The following is a 16,094-nucleotide window of genomic DNA, read 5'->3' as shown; positions in this document are numbered from 1 at the left end:
AAATACGTGACAAACCGTTGTCTTATTTTGTTTATGTTACCATCACTGAAACACAGACACACAAACACTCATAAATAGAATAAATACCATAGCACCATAGTACAAATCGCCTATCAGAAGTTCTATCAAGTTTTAAAACTCAATGAATAAATACATTAAATAACTTTAAACTGATTGGAACAGGGAACTGTGATAACAGCTGAGTCTCTTCCTTTCCTCTGTCACTCTTTGGCATCAGTAACTCCTCCAGTGGAGATGGCAAAAGTGGCCTCATTCTCTGGCATGTCGGGACTACAAGAAATCACAGAGATAAAACAGAGGAAATGTGTCCAAAACTTGAGTCCCAAATGTTTTTTCATTGTTCAAAAGTCCAAGTCTCGGTCACTCAGGTCTGAGGTCATGTCTCTTGTTTGTTATGCAGTGTGGAATATTACTTTGGGACAAACAAAAAACAATGTTAACAGCCTTTCAGGTCATGAACGGGGCGATTTGATAAAATGAAAATGACGTGACAGGCAGAAGACTGTGCTCTGATATCACAACATCCAGTGAAAATCACATGTCAGTGACTATGTGGTAACAGGAAATAAAACTGCAGCTGTCTTTTACAGCTGATGCTCACAAACTGATTTGTCATTAAATTAGATAATAGTATGATTATGATTACAGCTATCAAAAAGTATGATAAATGCCAACCCAACCTTCCTTGAAGTTAGGCAAAACGATAATAAAACATTTTAACATAAAATTACACTGAATCTGGTAAAAACCTGTCAAATATCTTGGCAATCCTCATCTCTCCACGTCCTTTCCTCAAGCTGATCCGTGTGGTGGAGGCATGGGCCAGGATGTGGCCACCAATTGGCTTCTTGGGATCAGCTTGAAATCTAAAACAAGGAAGAATTAAAATGCTTTCATCAAAGCTTCAAACAACGTTGCTCAAATGTGATAGCGTATTCTAGTGCAAAAAACGTCCTATTTATACAGAATGAGAGAATTTGCCATGTCTTACGTCATTCCTGCTCCAGGATCAGCTGTCATTTGGTTGGTGACGAACACAGCTACATTGTACTCTAAGGTGAACATAAAAGAAAAAGCCATTAAGATACACCACATGGGCAGAATCCTAACATAATCGTCTTTATAAGGAACTTTATTTTTATACTGTATTCGTATTTGAGGCCACCATGCATACACCTATATATAGATATATAGATATGTGGCTGATGTTTGTGGTTTTTACATATATACAGGACTCTCATGGTTCAGACCTTCAGAGATTTTTTGCAGCCTGGAAAGCATCTGGGCTAGTTTCTGCTGCCGCTCAGCCAGCTCTCCTCGCCCAGAAAAGTCTACTCTGAACAAAGCCATGATGGAGTCGATGATCTGTCAACAGGGAGGAGGAGGAAACATGAAGGAGACTCTAAGGCTGAAAGCTGGGAAAGAATCCTACTTTACATTCCCTTGAAAATGAAACAAAAAAATCTCCAACCACTGCACTTAGAGAATGACTAAAGTGGAGGGGGAAGTAAAACCAAAGAAATGATGAGTGTGTGATAACATGTTTTTGGAGATTTTTTCTTTTGCTCACCAACAGTTTGAACACTCCTCCTTCCTCGTGGAATTTGGCTGCAACAAAGTCCAACAGCTCCATCTGGTGTTCACCTGAATCGAGAGCAGAAACTTAGCTGACAAAAGTTTAATACAGCAAAATATGTTTCAATACAAACCGCTCTGGTTTTGCACACCAGAAATTTAAAAAGGCACACGATCAGTGTTTTGTAGTCTAAATGAAGTCTGCTGTATGTTCGCACTGGTATAGGCCCGGGCGTAAAGCACGTTGTCCAGCACAGCATCATGGTCCACGTTAAACCTGTCAGCGATGTCTCTCAGTCTGTCTGGACGACTGAAACCAGACAGGTGCAAGTTAAGGTTAATGACAAATAGAGTAACGGGTAGAAAACACACTCCTGTATATATGATTAGTGATAGTACAGTTGCACCCTGATTTTATTTTTTTTTAATTAGTTCTCAATAGAACTTTAAAAAATAGTCACAAATAACAATATGGTTTGTCTGTGATTAAGTAAATTTGCAATTAAAGCATCGTCCACAATGTAGGTCAAATGTGGCACGATTTTTCCCGTTGTTCTGAGGATACAAGGTGTTCTCTGTGTCAATGAAGATGACTTTCCCTCCTGAGTAGCCATCCTCACCTGGCAGCTGAGCAGTGACTGGACAAAGACACCACAGAGTTTGTTTTACGCAGTTTACTTAATTTGGACATTGTTGTTTTATTTGGAGCAGACATTTTAAAAAGCGAATTACTCACCGCAAAGTGTGTGAGACAGCTGGGTTTTCCCCGTGCGGAACTCTGTATGAGATAATGTAGGGAGATCTGAGTCAAATGCTGCGAAGTGAAAGATATTTAATCAGTCTAAACATGCACAATACACATAACTCACCTCCAAATGCTTCTGTGATAGCCATGCTCTCTATACCTCCACCCAAAAGTTTACTGCAAAGATAAAACATATATATTATAACAGGTGTGCAGGTGACTTCCAAAGAACATTTTAAAGTAATAATGATAATAAAAAAATTTATTTATACATTACTTTTCTTAACAATGTTACAAAGCGCTCTACAAAAAGAAACAAAACCAGACAAGGCAAAGGAAAATAAGACCAAAGAACATGACCACAGAGGAAGTACAAACAATTATAAGGGTACGATCAATCAAAGAGTTTACAGTACAGTATAAATAAAAACGTAGTTTTAAAAGGAGATTTAAAAGAAGCTAGAGACGTAGTGTGTCTGAGTTCAGTCCATCTGCAGATCTTAAGAGGCAGGGAGGGCACACAACAGGTCAATAAATCAGAGCAGTATTTAGGAGTGAGATGGTTTAAGGCCTAAAAAGTTAGCACTAGAATTTTATAAATCAGTTCAAAATTATTTGACAGACAGCCAAGGATAGCACCAACAGAGCTGATGAAATTCGAGGGACCGAATCTGTGGACACCCAGAGTGTCATAAAAGTGAGCATAAAAATTATATGACTTTGAATAAGAAGCAGCCTGTAGAAAACAGAAGGGGGGCAAGAACGGACCCTTGAGCCTGCATAAAATCACTGTATCCCACATCTGCTACATATGGCATATGTAACTGTGAACTGTTGTACTATGTTCAGATCCTACAGTCTACATGTTCTCAACATTAAGAGAAAATCTTAACTCGAACTCTTGGCTCCCGGTCGTGATGTGGAACACCTGCTTCCTCTTCACACCGTACTCAAAGGCGGTCTGGAAACCAACATTCTATGGTGTCGAGAGAATTATGTAACATAGAAAATGTTCTGTACATTACTTTCTTAATCTTATTTTTCAACTCATTCACTCCTAGTACACAAGAAGTAAGTAGTACAGGCTGAAGAATTCACAGTAGAATATCCCATTTTACCAGCATTTTCCCTGCAGCTTCCTTGATTTTTTCCACTTTTGCCTCCGACAGGCCCTTGACGTTACACAGAGCCCTGCGCGTAGTCATCTGGATCCCTTTCACAGTGCAGATCCCCACTGACTTCAGCTTTTTGATGTCTGCCATATTCTGTAGTCACAGTTGGGGAAGGACAGAGACAAGCTCATATAGAAAACACACTTTTGGTCTGATGAATATGCTTCAGCCCTGCTGTTGACTCACAATCCCATGTTTCAGCAGCAGGTCAATGTCTTGGAAGAAGGACTCCTGTGCAGAGAAAAACAAAATCTACGTGAGGAAGCTGCTGAGGAGTAAACATGTTTAATGAAGAGCAGAATACAGCTTTTACTCAACAGACAGTTGTAGCTTAACTTATTTGTAAAAAACATTTGGCGGTCACACAATGCCTATACAAGGTCTGAACCAAAATTGTTGCTTTGAATAGAAATAGTACACCCTGATGTATGTTTTGTGTAAATTAATAATTGGATTTCCACTGTTTTTAGGCAGGCGAATAATCAACTCAGACAGCAGCTCATTAAAACTTTACATAGCTATGGGGAATTTCCTACTTATGGAAGACCACTGTTAGCAAATCTCAGTTAAATGAAAAGATTAGCTTGCTATATCTCACCTCCTCATCCTGGAAACCAGTATCATCTTCAACAACCTGATCCTCTGTAGCTTTCATTTTCAGTGTAGTATGGCTTAAAGGCTGAAGATAAAAATGGTTTTGGTTCTCTCAGCAGCAAGGACATTAGCTTAGAGTTAGCTAAATTAGTTGCTAGCACGCTGATGCATTCGTATTTGAACAGCTAACAAAGAATAAGACTGTAAGTATAACTGTTAGAAATTACAAATTATCTTGTTAGCTTAGCTTCAAGTGAACTAGCAAAATATGATAATAATATATGTAACTGGCAGAAAAACCTACCGTTTTAAATTAAAATGATAGCTGTTGTTTGGTTCTTGAAGCAACTTCCTATCGGCCACTGGCGGGAATTTCTGACGCTAAACACGTTCAAGTACAGCCGAAAATTACACATTTATAAGTTAAACGAATATAAACAAGTCTGACCCAGTCCTTAATAACTGTTGCTTTCAACAGCCACGTCGCACTTGCTTCCCTTAAAGACCACGAACAACTCCATAGAGTGATTTTCAAAAATACCAATTAGCACTGCTTAGAGCCAAAGGCAACATGTTTCGATTACAAATCTCAGAACCACGAGGTGAAAAAGGGCAGTGAAGGCAACATTGGACAATACATTTTTCATGAAAATATATCAAGAGATATTCCTTATTTTACGGACTTAAAAATGAAAATGATTTATATTCGTTTGCGGGTCAGTGATCTATATAAATTTCTGATGTGAAAAGGATGTACATGGCAGATGAGCTTAACAGTTATTTTAAGACAACATAAAATTAATTTCTATTTGTAAAAACTTGTAATTTTACACTCCCCTGCAATCATTTTAATATAAGAAGTCATTTTAAAATGTGATTTCTTGAAGTTTCTTTCTTAAAGTTTTTCCAAATACAAACACTTTCTGTCTGTTCAGTCTGTTCTTTTGTTCAAAAATTCTTAATGCTTTATGAGCAGCTGGACAACTTCATATTTGAGCAAATACTCAACCAACATGCTGAAAACACAGGGCTTTCCATTTGATTTGGTGTTTTAATTACCAGAGTTATGTTGAACACAAAACAGAGAAATGGGTTTGTTTAACAGATTGAAAACTGTCACATGGATGGCAACAAAGAAAAAAACATAACATTCTCTCTCAGGGTAATAATGAGACATTTTGCATTAAACCATTATCTACCACCACAACAACATGTGTCCAAAGACTAATGACAGGTCACCTGTCATTAAGCAACCAAAAATAATTTTGTATTTCACATAATACAGATGGAAAAGGACACAACAATCTTTGAATCATTGAACAGCATGAAATCTGGTTTTGTTGCATTGTACAATCCATAGTTGAAAACAAGAGAAATATAATAAAACCAATAACTGTGACAAGTCTGAAGTGAGAGGCATTGCTCTTTGACATACACGCACTGTACAATGGTGGATCGTGACAAATGTACAGTTAGAAATGCACCAGATAGAAAAGAGCATGTAGAACTTCAAAAGGCCCATTCTGCAGACCACATTCGTATCAATTAATGCTGTCTACAGTATGCTCCACTCGTCACCCTTCATCAGACCTGTCTGTCAGAAAAATAATTCTCCACATGCAGGTGGAACCAGCAAGGACAGAACTGCCAATAAAAGTATATTAATGTTCTTCAGACTGCAAACACCGAGACATAATATGGGTAACCTGCAGATTTTTTCTTTCAGCTTATCCACCCATAACCTGCTTTCCTCTACACAACATATTTTTTATGCTGATATAAGTGTTTATTTTTTTTTTAAAAAGAAGGAGAAAATAGAAGCAGTGCTCCTGGAAATCAGTCTCTGCATGATGTTGTAGTAAGGAGAGACAGTGAGAGAGAAGTGTTAGACAAGCTTCACATCGTCCTCCTCTGATTCCATTAGCCAACCCAATGCATGGAGAGAGCCTGATGTTACATCGTTCGTACACTTTTTTTGTTTTTGTTTTGTTTTATTAAATTACTATAGTTCTTTGCCCTCCTCCATGGTCTCTCTGTCTCTCCTTGTGAGCGACCAAGCTGTATCGCTAGCAGCAGATCTCAGACTCATGTTGGCCCTTCCTGTCCCTCACATCTTGCCAGGCGCGGGAGGCATCATGCCCGGCATACCACCAGACATTCCAGTGTTGGGCCCCAAAAGGATCTAGAAGGGAAAGAGTTGCCCATTCAGGTTGTTTATTAACCTGTCATCTACAACTCTTTGTCCATTATAATTCACAGTTTCTGTTCACACATCATTCACTCCTCAGCCCATGTCAATACTTGCTTCCTCAGGGTGCAAACAACTAATGAAGTACATCGGAGTTCACCTGGAATTCCTCCCAAGTTTCTCTCAGTTGTTGCTTTACACACATGTATGTAAACACTCACCTGTCTCTGCTGCTGTAACTGCTGCTGCTCCAGCTGTAGCCTTTCTGTCTCAAACACCACAGGCAGCACCAGGATCATGAAGGAGGTAGTACCCACCCAGAGTGCAGAGCGGGAAAAACTGAAACAAGTCAGCAATCACCAATAAATTCCACTTCTAAAACAGGATACTACTATCTGAAGTAAATAGCAATGAGTAACCATTTAGTGACCAAGACTTAAGAATGCAAAGATGAGACCAATGGCTGTTAATGAGATCAAATCTGAGTGCTGTCAGTTAAGCTCTTGATCACCTGAGTTACCCAAAGCGACACAAATTCCTGCACTGATCAGAAAGGAGAAAAACGCTTAAAAGACATACCTGTAAAACTTCTTAACCAGTGAGACGGAGCACTGTGCAGACACCTCAGCAGCTGAGCGCACTGTGTCAGGAAACATCTCTGTCAGGCCCCACAACCTCTCCATTAATGTCTCATCCAGCTGAGGATGACAAATACATACTATGAAACTACAAAAAGACTATAAGTAAGAAATCAAGCAACGTTTCTTGTGAATAAGAACAAATAAATCCACATTAATTTATCAACTTGGTAAATAAAGTGCGTCTATCCTGGTTTGTTACAGGTTGATTTGGCTGGTGCTATCACTGTGGAAAATTCTCGTGAAACTGCCACAACATTCAAGACAGTAACATGCATGGTGGCAGAGCTAGTTGTATGAAGTACTTCTTACAGTAGCTTAACAATTTTGAATGCTTGCAACAAACCACGTCCTCAAACAGGATTTGCCAAAGCCAGAACAGACACCTCAGGTAGCTAGTTAGTGAGCCTTGGTGCACCCGTGTTAGCTAGCCGTGTTTAGCCATTTAAAAAAAAGACAAACTTGACACAAGACAATTCGACGTGCTTATTTTTGTTACTCATTCGCATTAGTCAAGTACTCATGAATGACTAGATACTTACATCCTCATCTTCATCATCATCAATCTCGTCCTCGGGGGGCCGGGTAGACACCGGGCCCGCAGCGGGGGAAAGCTCCTCGATTGCGGCCATGTGTCCTGCTAGCCCGTTCCTCTCTGCCGGTTTGAATCAGCTGCGCAAGCGGCGAACAAGTCGCTAGAAAAAGGGCGACAGTCAGTTTGGTGTATTTCTAATTACTTTCCGCCGGCTTTCAATAAAGCTAATGCTAAGAGGCATGCATCGATACAACGACAGACTGAGGTCACACTGAGAAAACGTGAGGCTTGTCAGGGCAGGGGTCAGTTTGTACTTCACCAAAAAATAAACAGCGCCCCCTGTCTACTGGACTGTATAATAGCAGACCGTGGTGTCAAAAAAATGTATGTTGTCAACTGGTTAAAAATACTAATATAATGTACGTACGTTTTACCAAGTAGCGAGTCCATGTCCTCAATAAAAGACAAATTTAACATTTTGCTGACCGTAGATTTGAACCGTAAAATCTTTACATAGATTTTATGTAAAGCCCAGAGACACTGCTTTCAAAACTGTGACTTATAAAGAGCACAAATTAACCACAACAGTGTGCGAACATACATCGTCATTGGTACTAATTAACCGTCGGTAAAAGACCTGTGTATTCTTACAACACTAAATTAGCATTGTTAGGTCACTAATACCTAGTTACAACACTTATGGAAACATTGCTAATATAGCAATAAAGCACTGGAACACTATTTCATGTTATAAAAGTAATGAAGCACAAAAAAAGTGAAAATGACAGCCTAACAACACAGCCTTTGGCATATTTTGTTATATTTTCGATTTTGGAGTACTTGACAAAATTTGCCAGTGTTTTGTCACCAAATGGAGCTGGGTAATACCCAAGACATATAACACTATAAAAATATTACCAACCCAAAAACATTTCCCCCTTTGTGCTCAATGTGAAGTCCATTTAAATGTCGCGAAAGTCACTTAAACCAATGACAGGCATTCCCCTAAAATATGTACAGTATTGTTCAAAGTGAAAGCTTTGCAATTTCGTGACACACGCTTCCCCCTGTGGATTTTCATTTGCTTTTGTGCTTTTATCTTTATGCTGCTTTATACAGTATATATAACTCCTACAACTCAACATAATTTCTTATTTTCTGTGAAAACGAGACAGACAACGGACAGTCTCTTCATTGGTGTCTCTGGTAAGGTAGTGAAATTTTACTTTTTAGCACACATGACACTACTGTAAACTATGAGTGTGTCTCTGTATGTGTTTGTATGGGGTGTGGTGTGAGGGTTTTAGATTCACAGCTTTAGTTATTTGTTATTATTGCTGAATTCTGCCGGATCTTCCAACTTCACCATCACGTGGCCCCAAATGCTAAGCAGCGTCAGTCGACGGTGACTCTAAAGCCTCTGGCAGTGCTTTATCTTTTTCCAGAGAAGTTGTTGTTGCTGGGAACAGTGAAGGGGGGCTGGTCATGGAAAAGTTCTGGGATGTAGGGAATCCTTGTTTACATCCTCCCGGAGTACGCCGCGGGGGCGGGGTTGGCTCCGCCCTCATTTTTTAGGCCTGACGTCATTGTCGCTTGTGTTTTTTATGAATGAAAGAATCCAACCTCAGAGAGCAGCGGAGTAATTCCGGGAAAAGGCGGACTGACATTTTGTCGCCAGAGTTGCTTCGACCCAGTAGGTAAATTATCCTTTTTTAAATGTATAAATATATTTATATTTACATTGAAATATTAAGCAGGAGTTCATTTGTAACAGCCAAAGACTAGAGGACTGGTATCCGCCGGGGACTTGCCAACCAACCAAGGACAAGTGAGCAGGCAGCTGTTTGCTTTAATCTCCTTTAGCTCGCCAGGAGCCGTTGATGCTAGGTGCTAACAGTTAACATTACTAGCATGTTTGAGATGATGCGGATAATTTGGCCTCGCTCTTCATATTTAAGCCTCTATACCCGTAGCATTTGACAGTCAGGGGGGGGTTTCACTTTCTTATGTAATCGAGTGCTTTGAAACAATTTAAATGGATTATTTAAAGTCCTACTAAAATGGATGTCGAGTGCACTCGTGATGGCTGTTTACTATAGCAGCGGCGCCTTTACCCCAAGCTGGGCAGCTCCTCTCCCTATAAGGGCAAGGGTGGATTTTGGAGGTAGTTAGATGAATAAATACAGTTTCCAGGAGTGCTGTGTTAGATATTTGTTATTTAGTCATATATTATTATATAGAATAGATATGAGACTGTTTAACTTCATAAAAGCTGTTGTAGCTTGCGCTTGGCAGTGCCGCGTTCACTTGTTGCGTTCCACTTTGGTAGCTTTACTTTATAAGTACTATGTCCTCTAAAGCGATATTTATAGTAAAGTACAAACGTGGATGTGCTGTGCTGTTTGGACAGACAGACGTGGTCACATCTGGTTTTCCAGGGTTTGGGACTGACTTGCAGTCTTAGCGGAGCTGAGCAAACGGTTTATTGCTGAATCACCCTGACTTTACGAAACGGCGGTCTCATCGGTTTACAGCCGGAGTCCGCCGGCTGGTTGGACAACCAACGTTGCTGCCACTTCCCACGCATTTCGGGAAATTGAGTATATTGTTAGCAAACTACAGACCATTATAACAAATGTTTTATATCTGCCTCATGAGGATCACGTCTAATATACAGTTATGGCTGATTTTACTCTTATGGAGTTCCGTTTAATAGGGGTTTGTTTTTGGAGCTGAACTTGAGAGCCCACCAAAACACATTTTCAGAGGAAATGTGACTTTGTTACTTAAATGACTCCCTTTTGCATGTGGGCCTGTGGTTCCTCCTCCTGTCTGCATGGTTAACTGAAATAATGCTGGAGTCAGCAGAAGAAATCAAATCTTGTCTTTCCATCAGCTGGTAATGTAGGTTACTGTGACTACACATGCTGTCATATCTTTGAGATTTTACACCTCTGAAGTCACAAACAAAAGGTAATTAAAGTAGACTTTGATTCTAGTAGGCCAACTCAGGTAAAAAGAAAAGAGTTTCAAATCAAAAATGAAAATAACTTATTTATAGAAGTGTAATAACCGTTTATATTCAGGGGTCATAAATGTGTTACAATACCACATTCAAAAGTAATCAGAAATCCAGCTTACCTTATTTCTTAAGGCATGAAATGACAACAACAACGGATTTCCCCACGTTTGTCTCACATACTCCTTTGAAAACAAACAGCATGCCCCCATCTTCTCAATTTTACTGTTGAAAGATTAACAGGAGATAAGAGGCCAAAAAAGATGGCAGAGATCATAAATATACCCTGGAAATATAGCAAAGACTGTAATCAAGAAGTGGTGAAATTTAGAAGCAGCATGACCATGTCTAGATCTGTCTGCTTCTCAAAGAAAAAAAGATAGTGTGAAGAGTTAGCTCACCAGAGAAGTTGCCAAAAGCTCAATAGCAGCTACAGAGCTGTATGTTGTGACTCCGTGCACAAGTGTATTGGTATCACTCAGTTTTGCTTGTTAACATTTAATTTTTAATTAAATTTTCTTTTTTACGTTTTTACTATTCAGGGCTATAATGTGACAAAATGAAAGCCCGCTCACTCTAAAAAGAAAATCCAGTGTTGCAACAGACATGAAAGCAAACGCATTCACTCTCCAAAAGCTTTGTGGGAAAACACCCTGTGGTTCGATCATGTCAAGGTTAAACTTCGTGGTTTTAATTAAAGATTAATGTCAGAAGATATTTTAGCTATGCAGCCAACACAACATAGCTTCGCATCAGCGTAGTGTTGGGGGCTTTGCCCACGCCGTGCACTCTGTTGAGGAGAGAGATGAAATGAATGAAGCAAACTCAGCCTTAGGTTAGAGTGCGGAGTCATTTTATCAACAGTGATCTGAAGCCCACGGCCAAATCAACCAAGAAGTGACAAGGGGGAAAAAAAACAGTTCAAGTTTGGCCCACATAGAGGTTGGACTTTAAGCCCACACAACATTTGTGAGCTGACCTAAAGAGCAGTGCAGGAAGTCCCCATGTATTTTGTTTGAACTGTTGAAGAAGAGAAGAGAGTGAGAAGAATGGGAGAAAATTTCCAAATACAGTAGTGTTAAGGCAGTGCAGACTTAAACAAACACTCTTACTGCTCCCATTACAGCTTGTTACTGGAAGAAGCATTTTAAGGATGTTAAGCATGTTTAAGTTTTGTTCCCAACTTTTAATATAAAGTCAGAGTAGCAGCAATTCATGTGTAGCTTAAATCCTCTTCTTAGTATATTCCAGGTACATTTAAAAATGTCTGATTTAGTTTCACTTTTTCAATAATGTTAATTTTAACATTTGTTTTATACATCGTTTATACAGCCACTTTAATAGCTAAACAGAGACATTGAGGTATCACACAAAAATAGTTGCCCAGCCCTTAGTTAGACTTTTTCACAATGAAAGCTTTGAACCGTTGGTATTGTGTTGACAGGAGGAAGTGTTGAGGGAATTGGTTAGGACACCTGCTTTGAGCAACCAAAGGGCAGACACATGATAACTTCCTCCTCACTTTTCCAGCTAACAGAAAAAGGCATGTCGCTTTCAAAACCTCCTCTTCCTTTCATATCAAGCCGCAGAGTTTAATGAGAGAGCACATTTGGAGAAGCATGAACGATCAGTGGGTTCTCCTTTTCTTTATCGTGCATGACTGGCTGTCTTGTGAGCAGATGGTAAATGTCAGGCCAGAAATGGACCAAAACAGCATGATGTCCTGAGTCACATGTGTTAACATACCTTTTTTGTGCGTGTCCTGTTTCTTTTCTTCCAGAGTGCCTGTATCTGTGTTGACTGGTGCTTGGGGGGGAAACACTGAAGACATTTTGGATCATGACGACAGAAAGAAACAGCAAAGCCTTGAAGGTAAAACACAGCCAGAAATAAAACTCAGTTTTATTATTTCAAGAAGAATGAGTCATGTTTACAGCCTTGGGCTATCTTTACGAGAAAACGACAATGTTAAAAAGAGGTTTTACTCTCCTCTCAGTTCAGCTGTTCTTTAATGTCATTTGTTGATGTCTTTTACTTCTTACCAATTCATCCAACTGCATCTCCTTCTCGCTTCCCTTTAGGTGAAGCAGGAATGTGGCGAGAACGTACCCTTCCTGTCGGACAGTGAGCTCATGTCCCTCTCGGTCCGGGAGTTGAACCTCCACCTGCGCGGCATGTCCCGCGAGGAGATCCAGAAGTTGAAGCAGCGCCGTCGCACCTTGAAGAACCGGGGCTATGCCGCCAGCTGCCGGGTCAAACGGGTCTCCCAGCGTGAGGCCCTGGAGAAGCAGAAAATGGAGCTTCAGAGGGAGGTGGAGAGGCTCGGGGCCGAGAACGCCGGCATGAGGAAAGAGCTGGAGGGGCTCGGCGCACGCCTGGCCGCTCTCCAGAGATTCGCCAGGGGTCTGGAAGCAGGAGGGGGCAACCTGCTGGCTACAGCCCCACGCCTCAACACCGCCTCAGTCATCACCATCGTCAAGAGCCCACCACAGCCTCAGCCACAGAGAGAACAGGAGCCATCCTAGAAGGAGCTGCTGCAACCAGACTCGGGGGGAGGGACGCACAACCTGCAATGCAAACACACAGTCACACACCTGCAGACATACACATACTATATACACACATGCCGGAGAACAGGAAGACGATATTAGTAGGAAAATACTAAAGTGCTTGTTTGCATCACGCCTCGTTCACATTATGATATGAAAGAGTCATTTGATCGTGTGTGGCACACACTGACAGAAGGGTGTGTGTAATGTTACCAAACAGGTAACAGCTATCCTTCAAGAATTGCCAGGAACAGCTGAAAAATCATCTAGGACTGGTGGAGGTGTCCTCTACTCGATGCTGTTTTTGTAACACTGCAGCTTAGTTGACTGAAATTTACTAAAGTACGTTTGTTCAGAAACTCTCAAAGTTCAGAATTATGTTCAGGACAATGCAGCAGGTGTAATGTGAACGAGACGTCGAGCACTGACGCACACACACATGCACAAAATCCTCACACTCATTCCCCGATCCACACGGGGGGTGAAGACATTGACTAAGTGGACTCTTGACAGAAGCCAGACCAACCCAACCAGAGTTACTGTACATCTCCACTGCTCAGCAAATCCAGCCGTGACGCTGGCGCTCTCTGATCGTGCTACAGAAAGACCAGGGCTTCTCCACGCTTCAGTTTATGGCGCCTGACCAACAGCAAAATGCCAGGGTGGAGTATGTGCTGCTTCCTCCTGCTCTACAAAGTCTGCATTCTTGGTACAGTTGTGGTGTGAAGTTATTAGCCATTTTTCATACCAGCCCACGGTCATGTGTTTTGGCTACCATTCAAGAAAGTGTCCCAAAGTATGAATCACTTAGTCATTAATGCAGAGTTTCTCAGCCTTGTTGTTACTTGATATCCAGGCAGGGGACACAGGAGATTTCTGAGACTAATATATTGACATCTTTTGGGGATCTTTGTTTAATAGTTTGAAAAGGATCCTTTCTATATAATCAATCTGGTGCTTCCTTAATTCTCCTGAAAATGAAATAGAGCAGTACGCCATACTCAGATTCACTTGACAGCTCTCTAACTGCTTGGGCTTTGAGGATTTAGGAAGCAAAAAAATTGTCACACAGTCCAGAAAAAGGTGGAGAAACACTGCATTCGCAAATCATAAATTCCTTGTTCATTCAGTGAAAAATTCTCCTAAGTTTGGGATTCAGCCAATCACTGCTCCCCGTCTGTTCTACCCCTCTGTGTGAGGAGAAAGTGGTTTTATACTGCGTGTGTACACACTTCCCACATTAATGCAGTGCCTTCAGTGTATGTAGGAGTTAGAAGAGTGCAAACCTAAGAGGGAAAAGGTTAAAAACAGACTGTAATCGCTCCTTCTTGCCCGTTCATGATCACATATTTCCTTCTTTCTGTATGATTCCTTTTGATTTTCCTAGTTTCTGAACTGTAATCCCACATTACTCATTTCACAATCCCTACTGTGCAGTAACTTTGCTACAGTCTGCTGTGGCTTCCTTTTTTTTCCCCCCATATCTGGTAGACTTCCAACAACAGATGTTGGTCATCTTGCTAAAAACGTGTCAAAGCGGAGTCGCGTCTGGTAGGAATTACGCTCAAATCGATGCAAATCCTCTGCATACATTCCCATTTTGTGTTCCTATTTGTAACGTTTGTATGTGTCGTTGAGAGACGAAAATGTTGAGTGACATTTATCAGAGATATATTCTATATTTTATTTGTATTTAAAGGTAGATATTATGAAAAGACAAGCTAACGAGTGCTGTGATGTTCTGTCTGTTTTCAGAAGTACTTACTTATGACTAGTCTGGGGTTATTCTCATGTCTAATTATTGTGTTGTGTGGCGACGATGATTACTTTACAAAATGTTAATTATTAGCTATGTAGAAATATGCTCAAAGCCAATGGCCATATTGCTGTATGATGATTTTTGTGTGTTTTTGCCATGTTTGTACTGGCTTGTCATAGTGGATTCTTGGAGGGATATTATTTTTCTACGATGGTTTGTTTGTTATTTGTGTGAAAAAAAATATTAAGGTCACTTCTAATTGGCGGGCTGGGAAGAACCCCTAGATGGTAAAGGAAAACAGATGAGTGGAAACGTGGAGAGAAAGATGGAGATGAGGAGGAGACAAGAAGGCTGAGGGAGTCGTTGGATGATGGAGACAGAAAGTAGGCAAGGCGGACTTAGGAAAGAAGGTGGAGAGAAAGAGAGAGGGAGAGAGGTGGTGTTTTATTCACTTGAAATCCTCCATCAGTCGTAGGCCTGTTTGAGTCAAGACAAGCTCAAACAGGCCTGGATTTCATGGAGCCTAGGCCACTGAATAGTGCTAGCAATATCATTTATAAGCAGGCATTGTAACACATTAGACTGTGTTCACAAATAACTCCTTAAGATATGAGGCATATATTTAGCTATATAAATATCAGTGTGGCAAAGCATTTATTCTCAATATTTTAACGTCTCACATCTGTCAAATTGTGCTGGATGTTTTGTAATACTTGCAAAACAAAAATGGTCTTTGTATTTATTACTTGTATTTTTTCTATTGTGAAAATTTAAGTACATTGTCTATTTTAAATATTAATTATAATAAATGTTGTACATATTGTACATAAAATGGTGCCTTTGTGATTATCAGCTAGATTGTAAGAGCAGATGCACACATGTGGTACAGAAAGGAAGTGGATCTACAGGATGTGTTGCACAAGTTATGACTCCAGATCAGAAGATAAACTCAAGGTTAAAGTATAAATGGTGAGCTGCTGTTTTTGGCCAAGTGTTATGGCGACTTAACAAGTGAGCTGATAACATGTTGAAAATAATGATGAGAAAGGCCAAATTTCTCCAATTCCTTTGACAAATAAATTATCAGGTTATTGTCTTGATATACACGGGCTGCTACCTAATTTGCTGACTCCGGTAGACGAGCACAGTGCTCATGTTTACTTCAGCTTCTCTGCTAAATCCCTGATGTTCTCCTGTGGGTGTCGGGGGTGATTCAGCTGTGGCCTGGTGCTTGTTTTGCAATGTTTTTTTTTTTTGTTTTGTTCTTTACTTTTTTTTTTTTAATTTTGCAATGGTTCA

The 16,094-nt window shown here is 40.3% G+C and overlaps 3 protein-coding genes across 3 annotated transcripts; 1 reads left to right on the top strand and 2 right to left on the bottom strand.

Moving 5' to 3' along the window:
• Positions 1-63: 63 nt before the first annotated feature.
• Positions 64-4,469, bottom strand: dmc1 (DNA meiotic recombinase 1). The gene is made up of 13 exons (XM_041029340.1): positions 4,112-4,469; positions 3,700-3,744; positions 3,460-3,606; positions 3,235-3,317; positions 2,466-2,518; positions 2,333-2,374; positions 2,162-2,234; positions 1,815-1,906; positions 1,592-1,665; positions 1,272-1,386; positions 1,013-1,073; positions 771-887; positions 64-291 (listed from the first exon to the last, which is right to left on the bottom strand). Exons 1-13 carry the CDS (start codon positions 4,166-4,168, stop codon positions 222-224), a joined length of 1,029 nt encoding a protein of 342 aa, XP_040885274.1. The 5' UTR covers positions 4,169-4,469; the 3' UTR covers positions 64-221.
• A 1,402-nt stretch (positions 4,470-5,871) lies between these two features.
• On the bottom strand, positions 5,872-7,758 carry tomm22 (translocase of outer mitochondrial membrane 22 homolog (yeast)). Its single transcript, XM_041029341.1, has 4 exons — positions 7,476-7,758; positions 6,875-6,993; positions 6,517-6,634; positions 5,872-6,289 (listed from the first exon to the last, which is right to left on the bottom strand). Exons 1-4 carry the CDS (start codon positions 7,563-7,565, stop codon positions 6,215-6,217), a joined length of 402 nt encoding a protein of 133 aa, XP_040885275.1. The 5' UTR covers positions 7,566-7,758; the 3' UTR covers positions 5,872-6,214.
• Positions 7,759-8,954: 1,196 nt separating this feature from the next.
• Positions 8,955-16,034, top strand: maff (v-maf avian musculoaponeurotic fibrosarcoma oncogene homolog F). Its single transcript, XM_041067243.1, is given in 4 exon segments — positions 8,955-9,165; positions 12,268-12,319; positions 12,321-12,359; positions 12,569-16,034. Coding segments are annotated over 4 exon segments (624 nt in total). The 5' UTR covers positions 8,955-9,076; the 3' UTR covers positions 13,013-16,034.
• Positions 16,035-16,094: the final 60 nt, after the last annotated feature.

Source organism: Toxotes jaculatrix, chromosome 21, assembly GCF_017976425.1.
Source record: "Toxotes jaculatrix isolate fToxJac2 chromosome 21, fToxJac2.pri, whole genome shotgun sequence".
Classification (NCBI taxonomy): Eukaryota; Metazoa; Chordata; class Actinopteri; family Toxotidae; genus Toxotes; species Toxotes jaculatrix.
The sequence above is the reverse complement of the archived record's forward strand: the minus strand, read 5'-3'. Positions and strand labels throughout refer to the sequence as shown.

What these genes read in the sequence shown, in the direction of transcription:
- dmc1 (XM_041029340.1), bottom strand. Translation starts at nt 4,168, where the DNA reads ATGAAAGCTACAGAGGATCAGGTTGTTGAAGATGATACTGGTTTCCAG. An exon ending in AAGCTGCAGGGAAAATGCTG is followed by an intron (nt 3,318 to 3,459) that starts GTAAAATGGGAT and finishes TCGACACCATAG; the next exon opens with AATGTTGGTTTCCAGACCGC. An exon ending in GATCCTGGAGCAGGAATGAC is followed by an intron (nt 888 to 1,012) that starts GTAAGACATGGC and finishes TCCTTGTTTTAG; the next exon opens with ATTTCAAGCTGATCCCAAGA.
- tomm22 (XM_041029341.1), bottom strand. Translation starts at nt 7,565, where the DNA reads ATGGCCGCAATCGAGGAGCTTTCCCCCGCTGCGGGCCCGGTGTCTACC. An exon ending in CTGGTTAAGAAGTTTTACAG is followed by an intron (nt 6,635 to 6,874) that starts GTATGTCTTTTA and finishes GACTTGTTTCAG; the next exon opens with TTTTTCCCGCTCTGCACTCT. An exon ending in AGTTACAGCAGCAGAGACAG is followed by an intron (nt 6,290 to 6,516) that starts GTGAGTGTTTAC and finishes TTTCCCTTCTAG; the next exon opens with ATCCTTTTGGGGCCCAACAC.